Here is a 12,161-nt window from a genome sequence, read left to right on the forward strand (position 1 = left end):
CTGCTCCTCATCCGTCTCTCCCGCAAAATATGAACGCTTTTTGTAGCGTAAAAAATATATATTAAGATGATCGGGGATGTGAGGTCACTTTTGTATTTTTTTAGGAAAGTGTTTCCGGTTCATGGCTTTCAGAGTAAAAGCGATCAGACTCTGGCACCCCGGAGCTTCTATTTTGATGCACTTCACTGATTGTGATTTCACTATATAAATTGGGGGTCCCAGAGATAGAAATGCCATTAAATGGGGGTCAACCTGGGGCCGGGTCCTTAATTAATTAAACGGGTTGAGAATCACTGCTGTAAAAATCTTCTCTTGGGGGTCCCTGGTATATCTTTTTAAATGGGGGTCCCTGGTATATCTTTTCAAATGGGGGTCCCTGGTAAATCTTTTCAAATGGGGGTCCGTGGTATATCTTTTCAAATGGGGGTCCGTGGTATATCTTTTCAAATGGGGGTCCCCAGTATATCTTTTCAAATGGGGGTCCCCGGTATATCTTTTCAAATGGGGGTCCCTGGTATATCTTTTCAAATGGGGGTCCCTGGTATATCTTTTCAAATGGGGGTCCGTGGTATATCTTTTCAAATGGGGGTCCCTGGTATATCTTTTCAAATGGGGGTCCCTGGTATATCTTTTCAAATGGGGGTCCCTGGTATATCTTTTCAAATGGGGGTCCCTGGTATATCTTTTCAAATGGGGGTCCGTGGTATATCTTTTCAAATGGGGGTCCGTGGTATATCTTTTCAAATGGGGGTCCCTGGTATATCTTTTCAAATGGGGGTCCCTGGTATATCTTTTCAAATGGGGGTCCCTGGTATCTTTTCAAATGGGGGGGTCCCTGGTATATCTTTTCAAATGGGGGTCCCTGGTATATCTTTTCAAATGGGTCCCTGGTATATCTTTTCAAATGGGGGTCCCTGGTATATCTTTTCAAATGGGGGGTCCCTGGTATATCTTTTCAAATGGGGGTCCGTGGTATATTTTTTCAAATGAGGGTCCGTGGTATATCTTTACAAATGGGGGTCCGTGGTATATCTTTTCAAATGAGGGTCCGTGGTATATCTTTTCAAATGGGGGTCCGTGGTATATCTTTTCAAATGGGGGTCCGTGGTATATCTTTTCAAATGGGGGTCCCTGGTATATCTTTTCAAATGGGGGTCCCTGGTATATCTTTTCAAATGGGGGTTCCTGGTATATCTTTTCAAATGGGGGTCCCTGGTATATCTTTTCAAATGGGGGTCCCTGGTATATCTTTTCAAATGGGGGTCCCTGGTATATCTTTTCAAATGGGGGGTCCCTGGTATATCTTTTCAAATGGGGGTCCCTGGTATATCTTTTCAAATGGGGGTCCGTGGTATATTTTTTCAAATGAGGGTCCGTGGTATATCTTTACAAATGGGGGTCCGTGGTATATCTTTTCAAATGAGGGTCCGTGGTATATCTTTTCAAATGGGGGTCCGTGGTATATCTTTTCAAATGGGGGTCCGTGGTATATCTTTTCAAATGGGGGTCCCTGGTATATCTTTTCAAATGGGGGTCCCTGGTATATCTTTTCAAATGGGGGTTCCTGGTATATCTTTTCAAATGGGGGTCCCTGGTATATCTTTTCAAATGGGGGTCCCTGGTATATCTTTTCAAATGGGGGTTCCTGGTATATCTTTTCAAATGGGGGTCCCTGGTATATCTTTTCAAATGGGGGTCCCTGGTATATCTTTTCAAATGGGGGTCCGCGGGCTAATTAGTGTCAATTTGGGGGTCCTTGACATGAAAACGTGTGGGAACCACTGGCCTAGTCAACTTCCACATTTGGTCGCAGCGGCTTCGCACCGACCTGTGTTCACCTGTGTTCTTGAACCTGTGTTCTTGAACCTGTGTTCACCTGTGTTCTTGAACCTGTGTTCACCTGTGTTCTTGAACCTGTGTTCACCTGTGTTCTTGAACCTGTGTTCTTGAACCTGTGTTCTTGAACATGTGTTCACCTGTGTTCTTGAACCTGTGTTCACCTGTGTTCTTGTTGAACCTGTGTTCTTGAACCTGTGTTCACCTGTGTTCTTGAACCTGTGTTCACCTGTGTTCTTGAACCTGTGTTCACCTGTGTTCTTGAACATGTGTTCACCTGTGTTCTTGAACATGTGTTCACCTGTGTTCTTGAACCTGTGTTCACCTGTGTTCTTGTTGAACCTGTGTTCTTGAACCTGTGTTCACCTGTGTTCTTGAACCTGTGTTCTTGAACATGTGTTCACCTGTGTTCTTGAACCTGTGTTCACCTGTGTTCTTGAACCTGTGTTCTTGAACATGTGTTCACCTGTGTTCTTGAACATGTGTTCACCTGTGTTCTTGTTGAACCTGTGTTCTTGAACCTGTGTTCTTGAACATGTGTTCACCTGTGTTCTTGAACCTGTGTTCACCTGTGTTCTTGTTGAACCTGTGTTCTTGAACCTGTGTTCACCTGTGTTCTTGAACATGTGTTCACCTGTGTTCTTGAACCTGTGTTCACCTGTGTTCTTGAACCTGTGTTCTTGAACCTGTGTTCACCTGTGTTCACCTGTGTTCTTGAACCTGTGTTCACCTGTGTTCTTGTTGAACCTGTGTTCTTGAACCTGTGTTCACCTGTGTTCTTGTTACTGGAACCCTCCATTCTGACAAAGGCCTCGTGCTGGGCTCGATGCTTGTTGACGTTCAGAGTGCCCTGCAAAAATAAATTACATACTGTAAATTACATTTTCAGTGAGACGTGTGTGACACGCACACGCACACGCACACGCACACGCACACGCACACGCACACACACACACACACACACACACACACACACACACACACACACACACACACACACACACACACACACACACACACACACCTGGATGTATCGTCCAGACTTGATTCCAGCCTCCAGGATGTCAGCGGGCAGGTGCTCTGCGTACTCCCTCTCTGTGGCCTCGCTCTCCTTCTCCTGCAGGGCCTGTCTGATGGAGCAGTACAGCTCCTGGGCGGCCTGCAGCTCGGGCCAGAAGTTCTTCAGGTAGTCCTGACAACATGCATGGGAAAAGGAACACTTGACTTAACCCATTCTGACCTGAGATCAGATAAAAAAAAATTCCTTCTACATCCTGACAGTTTTCTGAAAAAGCCATGTTTCTATGTCAGTCGTTCTAAATAAAAATCACACCTGTGTGAACCAAGTGGTGCAACTCCCCTCTCTCCCCCCCCCCTCCTCTCTCTCTCTCTCTCTCTGCTCGTCATTAGATATCAATGAACCTAGACAGTCAGTAGTTGGATTTGCGTCCAGCAGGTGGCAGCCATGTCACATACTTCTCTCTTTCCAATTTCACGCATGCGCACACCATTCGAGGCTCATGATACATACATGATACGGACATGATACGGACATGATAAGGACATTCCTGATTGTAGAAGTGGTTGCACCACTTAAAAATAGCAGATCTACAAGCTCATAGCGCGCCACCGAGTGTATTGTATTGTATTGAGTTTGTGCTTGAAATGTACTGTAATTCTGCAAACTGTCAATACATATTTCAATCAATCAATCGTTACCTGAACGGAGATGACATAAACTCCAGAGTTCAGGCTGCTATACTGAACCACAGCATCCTTGTCCTCTGTCAACATCACCACGGGCTTAAGACCTGCCAGATGGTTGTGGTACCACACTGCTGCGTTGTACACACACCTATGGCCACGCAAAGACACACACACACACACACACACACGTTATTTGACTCGTCAAACCTTTCTGTGAAAGCCTGTCTTAAGAATTCTGTAAACATTTAATAATATTCCTTATGAAAGTTTCTGTTAATAGCTCTTTCTCCATGTTAGCAGTGTTCTATGAGTGTCCCCCAGAAAAAGTGACCTTTGCATCTGTAGTGAGACCTCACTCACATGATTCTTTACATCCTTTGTTTGCTCAGCTTTGATTAGCATTGTCCTGAGGCGCCTGTCACACTGTCGAGACAGCCGTCTTATCAAAGTCTGATGAAACACGGAGCGGTAAAGACAGCTCCAATTCATTTCCAATGGGAGTCACGTGGTTTGATGAGACAGACTTGTTTTATGCCTTGTGTCTTGCCCCCCCCCCCCCCCCCCCATGCAACAAGTCTGTCTCATCAAACCACGTGACTCCCATTGGAAATTAATTGTTTTGTGTTTCATCAGACTTTGATAAGACGGCTGTCTCAACGGTGTGACTGCAGCCTGAGACAACATAGCGACTGTTTCTTCAGCTCTTTATCTGACCTAATCAATCGACAGACCCTCATGTGACGTGATGCAACGTTACGGGACGCACACGCAGATTAGACACACCAACAGACATGTGGATACAACGGTCGGACATGCGGTTCGAACATGCTTTTAGGCTTAGGTTAGGGTTTGAGGTACAGTAGGTTGTAGGGTTAGGGTTAGGTTAGGGTTTGAGGTAGGTTGTAGGGTTAGGGTTAGGTTTAGTTTAGGGTTTGAGGTAGGTTGTAGGGTTAGGGTTAGGTTAGGGTTTGAGGTAGGTTGTAGGGTTAGGGTTAGTTAAGGGTTTGAGGTAGGTTGTAGGGTTAGGGTTAGGTAAGGGTTTGAGGTAGGTTGTAGGGTTAGGGTTAGGTTAGGGTTTGAGGTAGGTTGTAGGGTTAGGTTAGGGTTTGAGGTAGGTTGTCAGTCTAATGACAGGCGGATCAATATTATGTCTAAACTAAAGCCTGTTCCCTATAGAGCCTATAGAGTCCCGCCCCCTTTCATGACGACGCCAGGCCCAGGAAATGATTCCCAATGCATTTTTCCCATAGACATTTCAAAAGGTATTTATTTAAAGACGGTTACGCCGCGGACAAAGCCAACTCGAGTCGTGACAACTCATGACAACAACAAATTTTGGACCAAACAAATAATTACAAAGAAGAAAAACAACAAAAAAAGTGTTTGTTGTCATGATTTGTCACGACAAGAGTTGGCTTTGTCCGCGACATAAACGTCTTTAAATAAATACTTTTTGAAATGTCTATGATGAAAATGAACAGAGAATCATTTCCTGGGCCCTGGTAGGGGGCGGGACTGCGACGCTCTATTGCAACATGTCTGTGTCCCAGCTTTGGGCATGTTTAAAAACTGTGAACCTCAGTTGCTCATTGAGCCAGACCGGGACTTCTCATTGCATTTCTCTGCTCCATTGAATTGTAAGTCTGACTTCTATTTTGATACCAACATATAATGACTTGTGCATTTATTTTAAACTCTGAACTTTTATTCTCTGCCTCATTTTGTCTGTTTATTCTGACCAGGCCCATTCAGATGCCTTAGCCTTACCCAAGGTGTATTTATAATTCAGGGTTCATTTTATTCTTTCTTTATTCTTTATTCAGATTAGCTTCCGCTGCTGCGGTCGCTAGTCTTCCTGGGGAAGACTTTGAAATGCTGAGTTTAGTCACAGAATCCCAGTGCAATTCAAATTGCTGTATTAATAACCTATAATACAAGAAAACGAAACACTTATGGCTTTTATTTCTAAGCCAAAAACTTTGAAGGACCTCATCTGTCAATACACTGCCTGAGAAGACTAGGGACGTGCACGTCTAACCACATTTTAATTAGAAACATCCACTGCTCTGGCGACTTGTCCTTGAATGTTGAATGAAGAGGGCTACTATATTTCCACACTCACTCACACCACAATGCACATTGCATACAGTACAATTGGTCAGAAACCTCTTACCTCTCCGTATATTACTAATCAAAAACCAAATTACTAATCAAAAATCAACAATCAAATCCTCTACTAATCAAATGATTCCCGAGCATTGAACACTGACCTGGTCTGGTCTGACATAGAGAGAGGACACTAGGGGGGGCATTGAACACTGACCTGGTCTGGTCTGACATAGAGAGAGAACACTAGGGGGGGCATTGAACACTGACCTGGTCTGGTCTGACATAGAGAGGACACTAGGGGAGCATTGAACACTGACCTGGTCTGGTCTGACATAGAGAGGACACTAGGGGGGCATTGAACACTGACCTGGTCTGGTCTGACATAGAGAGAGAACACTAGGGGGGCATTGAACACTGACCTGGTCTGGTCTGACATAGAGAGAGAACACTAGGGGGGCATTGAACACTGACCTGGTCTGGTCTGACATAGAGAGAGAACACTAGGGGGGCATTGAACACTGACCTGGTATGCTCTGACATAGAGAGAGGACACTAGGGGGGCATTGAACACTGACCTGGTCTGGTCTGACATAGAGAGAGGACACTAGGGGGGGCATTTAACACTGACCTGGTCTGGTCTGACATAGAGAGGACACTAGGGGGGGCATTGAACACTGACCTGGTCTGGTCTGACATAGAGAGGACACTGGGGGAGCATTGAACACTGACCTGGTCTGACATAGAGATGACACTAGGGGGAGCATTGAACACTGACCTGGTCTGGTCTGACATAGAGAGAGAACACTAGGGGGGGCATTGAACACTGACCTGGTCTGGTCTGACATAGAGAGAGAACACTAGGGGGGCATTGAACACTGACCTGGTCTGGTCTGACATAGAGAGAGGACACTAGGGGGGCATTGAACACTGACCTGGTCTGGTCTGACATAGCGAGGACACTAGGGGGGGCATTTAACACTGACCTGGTCTGGTCTGACATAGAGAGGACACTAGGGGGGCATTGAACACTGACCTGGTCTGCTCTGACATAGAGAGAGGACACTAGGGGGGGCATTGAACACTGACCTGGTCTGGTCTGACATAGAGAGGACACTAGGGGGGGGCATTTAACACTGACCTGGTCTGGTCTGACATAGAGAGAGGACACTAGGGGGGGCATTGAACACTGACCTGGTCTGGTCTGACATAGAGAGAGGACACTAGGGGGGGCATTGAACACTGACCTGGTCTGGTCTGACATAGAGAGAGGACACTAGGGGGGGCATTGAAAACTGACCTGGTCTGGTCTGACATAGAGAGGACACTAGGGGGGCATTGAACACTGACCTGGTCTGGTCTGACATAGAGAGAGGACACTAGGGGGGGCATTTAACACTGACCTGGTCTGGTCTGACATAGAGAGGACACTAGGGGGGGCATTGAACACTGACCTGGTCTGCCACTTGTCCTGGCTCTCCCCTTTCTCTCTGGGACAATACGAGTACTCCTGGAACTCGTTGGCAAAGAGCACACAGTCGTGACGAGGGTCCTTCAGCAGGCCGCGCAGGCGGTTGTACTGCCTGCTCAGAATTGAGACACGGGATAAAAAATATAAACAGCACCAGCAAGTCATTTTTCCTTTTTTTTTGTCCGGTGTGATGAACTAAGATGATTTGTTTAATTTAACAGATTGTTACAAGACGTAGATCCTGAAACATTTTGAAAACTTTTCAAAATGTTCACACTGAAAGTAAAATCGCGACACATCGGAGGTGCAATTGCAGATACCGGGCTCTAGTACACACTACACTATGGCTTTGAATACACCTGTCACAATTACAACATAACCATCTAATAGCAATTATTTATTTGAGATAATCGCAATTATTTTGTCATAATCAATTTGATGTTGAAAAATGTTCATACATTAAAAAAGCAGAAATTTGTGAAGCTTGTAGATCAGCTATTATTATTATTTTTATATTTTTTAACTTTTTCTTAAGTATAGAAATAATGAGTAATTTCTTTGTATATTTATGTTATTTCTCATATCTGCCCTGTGCATTTTTTGAATACCAGGCAAACAGAAATGTACTCTTTATTCAGAGGTTCCAATGTTCAATGCCACATTAATTGCAATTATTTGTGTGGCAATTTATCAATCGTCAACTTAACCCATTTTGGGCGCGAACCCCTTTTGGTGTTAGCATTATGTTATGCTTTAGCTATTGGAAAATAGCAGATCTACACGAGCTTGTAGGTCTGCTATTTTTTTTTAATCGTGAAAATATTTAAAACTGGAGGATTTAGAAGAATTGTTTTAAATTTCGAGGTCAGGCCTAAATGTGTTAAATTTGTAATCCTGACAGCGCTGGCTATGAATTAGCCTTGTTTCCAGCCTGCTTCGCTGGATTTGTTTTATCACTGGCGAGTGACGAAACAAATCACAGCCTGCTTCGCTGCGCTCCGTGACTTGTCTCGTCACTCGCCAGTGACAAAACAAACCGGCGGAATGCAGCGAAGCAGGCTGGAAACCAGGCTGGAAACCAGGCCTAGCTGGGAGTGTACCAGTGTTGATTTTGACAGCAAATTTTGATTAGATTTTTAGTCATAGTCTCTATGATAGCTCTATCGTAGAGGCGCGTCGCGTTGTGAGCTTGTAGATCTGCTATTTTTCAGCATGCAACCGAGTGTAAAATGACTTATGCCGGGTCTCTGTCTTGTCCACTGGGTCTCTTCCTATAGCGTATTTTTTATTTATTTAAATTATATTTATATTTAATTTATTTATTTTAGTCATCATAGCTTAGTTTCCATTTAGTTTTCTGCAGTGAAAAGAAGGTAGTCGACAAACTTTTATTTTGTCATAGTATAAGGGCCGATTCATACTCCTATTTTACCACTGTTTCAGCGCTGTAGTGCCGAAATGATTTCGGCTCGTCAAAAAATGTCAGTAGCACCGAAGAGCCGACTATAGGACGGTACCCGCACCCCCCCCCCCCCCCCCCCACCTCAAATGACGTCACATTGTATGCTATACAGCGCCGAACCGACTTTTATTCGTCTCTAAAATAGGAGTATGGATCGGCCCTTAGTCAACGAAATCAACACGGGAGTGTGTGTACCTGCGTTCTCTGCTGTGCTGCACGGCCTGACCGTAGGGTCTTTAAGCAAAAAAGACACTTGTCTACAACGCCATGTCATAACCATGTTTATTGAAATTATAGCTGTTTACACCGATTGCTCCATCTCCTCTCTTATGCTGTGTAATGTGTTGGCATGCTCTGAATGAAGAAATAACACTAGATTGCTCCAGCACCTTCCTCTTTCCACTGCTGATCATGTCCAGTGCATGTAAGAATTAAGCAATATCGGCAAGTTAGCTGACGCACGATGGGGTGTTTAAAAAAATGTGTTTGACACGCGCTGCATAGACGTGTCACCATCATGGGAACCAATGTCGCAGTCGCCGACGGCTGTTTGCTTAACGATTTTGACAGCTACGGCGTCATAGCCGCCGTACTTCCACCTAGCGGAGCCGTCCTGAAAACCGTCGTTGCTTAATCCCATTCTGGGCGGAAACCCCTTTTGGTGTTATCATTATGTTATGCTTTAGCTATAGAAAAATAGCAGATCTACAAGCTCATAGCACGCCACCGAGTGGTGCGCTACGAGCTTGTAGGTCTGCTATTTTTGAAAAATCAAAGAACGACTGACATAGAAACATAGCTTTTTCAGAAAACTGTCAGGATGTAGAAGACAGTAAAATCTGATCTCAGGCCTAAAATGGGTTAAAGTCCCTAAATGTGGGCGTACCTGCGTCCTCGGCTGTGCTGCACGGCCTGACAGGCGGTCTGCGTGAACACGATGCCCTGCAGCTCCGTGAAGTCCAGGACCTCCAGGTAGTCGCCCGCCACGCTGGCATCGGGCACCACGTAGTGGGTCACCTCCGCCGACAGCACCTTGCCGTCTATTCACGGTTAGGTAGAACGGGTAGATTTCAAAACAAACAAAGCCATAAGTCAATACAAACAACTGCTACGAAATAATTAGAACCAGAAAGAGCACAGTTTACATCAGGGTCCTCCATTTTCAATTCAGAAGAAGAATTTAAAGACATACAAATATACACTTCTATGAAAAAAAAGGAAATCATCATGTTGAAGAAAGTAAGTAAAGAAAGTAAAAAAAACATGTATGCTTGGCTACAGTATTGGGAAAAGTGTGTGTAGGGGGGGGAGACACTTTCACTTTTTCACCTGGCATCCCTATTTTGGGCATGTCATTGACAAACACTTTCCTCCACAAATAGGGGCCTATATATTTTGGAATTTCTCTGAACGTAACATAATCATTAAAAGATTGTGGAAGAGTTGTCTGGCCTGAGAGACTACACACACACATACCTAACCTATGTGCAAACTCTGTATGGATTTTTATAACGACATGCACCTATATAGGTTCCTTGTCAGTTGACTGATTAAAAATATGAGTGACTGAAAAGTCACTGTTCAGCTGGTTTGAATTGTTACAAGAGCCTTTGTAAACTCTTCAAACCAATTAACCCAACAATATTAAATCTATGAGTTCAATATTCATTTGAAACTCGAGGGAGTTTGACTAGCTTGTTTGCATTAAGGCTATGCATGGATCAGAGCTACAACTTACTTGACATGTGTACACTAGCTGTCAGAGTTAGATATTATAATTAAGATTACCCTTTTTTTAAGCTACTTCTGTCCAAACTGTAGTTATGTAGCCTAGTGTAGCCTATTAGCTAACATTAGCTTCGATTTGGTTTTAAAATATTTTCTGGTATTCGGGAGGGAAACAAAATCTGTCAGACATTGGTGATTGGTCCAAGGCTAAACGACAATGAATGCATCTTTTATTTATTATATGAATGAAATTGAACAGTGGTTCAGCCTAGCCGTTTTGTACAATCGCGTTATTATTATTATTATTAGTAGTATTATTATTATGTTGTACCGTTAGCACAGCCCGCCTGGCACAGAGCACTGTAGCAGGGAACATGCTCTCTCAGGTAGTGTTCTCGGACCACGCGCCGCAGCTTGCGACCTCCGGAACATTTCAAGTGGACAATCTTCTCCGTCTTGATCATTGTTGTGGATCCTACAGAGCCATCATCACGCGGTTACATTGCTGTTGTTGTTGTTGTTTTGTCGTCAAAAGCTGCTGGAAGTTTCAGGATAGTTTGCTTTGACGCATTGCATTCTGGGTAATGGTTTCTCAAGGTGGGGATCCGGGGACACCGATGGGGACCGCCCACCACCCACACGGGTCCGCGAGACCAAGCCATTAAGGACCACTTCACCACTTTTCAAATTCAACCTATCTTCATAATATAATAGGTCCTCACTAATAATCATGAAAAAATGGCATGATTGTTTTCTACTCAGTCTGTGTCTCATAGGACGGCTATGGGCAGTTTAGAAACCGTCTTCCAGTGACATCATCATTAGGCAGATTTTTTTTTAAACAAGATTTCTTTACAAATATATTTAGATTTTCATTATCGTGAGAACGATGGCTTCCATTTTCGCATTGTAACTTTTCAGGACTAGAAAGCCTGCAGTTTCTATTAGCTTGTATTCCCGATCGATGATGTCACTGGAGAGAGAGAGAGAGATCTTTACCTGTAGACCTACTATATTGGTGGCGCTGTAACTAGCCAATGTGAAAAGGGTGGGATGTATTGATGTATTGATTTATAAACAGTATGCAGAATGAGTACATTTAATTCAAACAAAAGTACAACTCAATACAAAAACTGTGGACACTATGATGAAGCATTACACTTGTTTACAATAAGGCCCACCATTTAATTAATCAGAACATTTAGAGACTTACAATTATACACTTATATATAAAAATCAGGAATGATTTAATGTAATAATGTCAGGTATATCAAGTTAGTTTGGTGTTAAGAATTGCATAATGTACCATAATATGACATAAGATAAGAAGGGCCGAGACCACAGTATACAGGTGTCCACTTGTTTTACTCATGAAACTTAAACTTAAAAGTAAACTTAAACTTAAAAGTAAAATAGACGGTTGTGATCATATATTATTGAACATCATATTGTGCACTTACCAATTACATTTATTTGGATTTATGTTGGATTGTTTCTCTCTTTCTTTCTTTCTTTCTTTCTTTCTTTCTTTCTTAGGTAAAATGCCACAGGTGCAAAAAGCCAACCCCTGTCTGAAAACGTTATTTTATGTCCTCAATAGTCTACTTTTGGTACGTATGTATAAATACTATACTATAGTTCGGTAGTATACACAGGTAGGCTATTATGTAAGGTTCAGTGGGCAAGACACAAGACATGAGCCGAAACTGTGACATTATTAACTCCCCCAAGTATTTATCAGCAATTGGGTATAGCGTTTGGAGGACTATGAGACAGTCTGCAGGATCTCTGACCGGTGACAATTTATGTTCTCAGAAAAAACGCTACTTTTACTGTTAAGTTAGAAATAGG

The 12,161-nt window shown here is 43.4% G+C and overlaps 1 protein-coding gene across 2 annotated transcripts in view; it reads right to left on the reverse strand.

Moving 5' to 3' along the window:
- The window catches only part of dis3l (DIS3 like exosome 3'-5' exoribonuclease), a 31,613-nt gene extending 20,730 nt beyond the window's left edge, over nucleotides 1-10,883 (reverse strand). For both annotated transcript variants that reach the window (XR_014570387.1, XM_083784320.1), the window contains exons 1-6: nucleotides 10,642-10,883; nucleotides 9,469-9,622; nucleotides 7,104-7,232; nucleotides 3,556-3,691; nucleotides 2,861-3,028; nucleotides 2,608-2,686 (exon numbers count right to left, since the gene is read on the reverse strand). Coding sequence is in view for 1 of the 2 variants with exons in the window: in XM_083784320.1 (XP_083640446.1) it covers nucleotides 2,608-2,686; nucleotides 2,861-3,028; nucleotides 3,556-3,691; nucleotides 7,104-7,232; nucleotides 9,469-9,622; nucleotides 10,642-10,774 (799 nt within the window). In the remaining variant the exon portion in view is untranslated. The remainder of the gene's footprint in view (nucleotides 1-2,607; nucleotides 2,687-2,860; nucleotides 3,029-3,555; nucleotides 3,692-7,103; nucleotides 7,233-9,468; nucleotides 9,623-10,641) is intronic.
- Nucleotides 10,884-12,161: the final 1,278 nt, after the last annotated feature.

This window comes from Protomyctophum parallelum, assembly GCF_964188405.1.
Source record: "Protomyctophum parallelum genome assembly, chromosome: 15".
Taxonomy (NCBI): domain Eukaryota; kingdom Metazoa; phylum Chordata; class Actinopteri; order Myctophiformes; family Myctophidae; genus Protomyctophum; species Protomyctophum parallelum.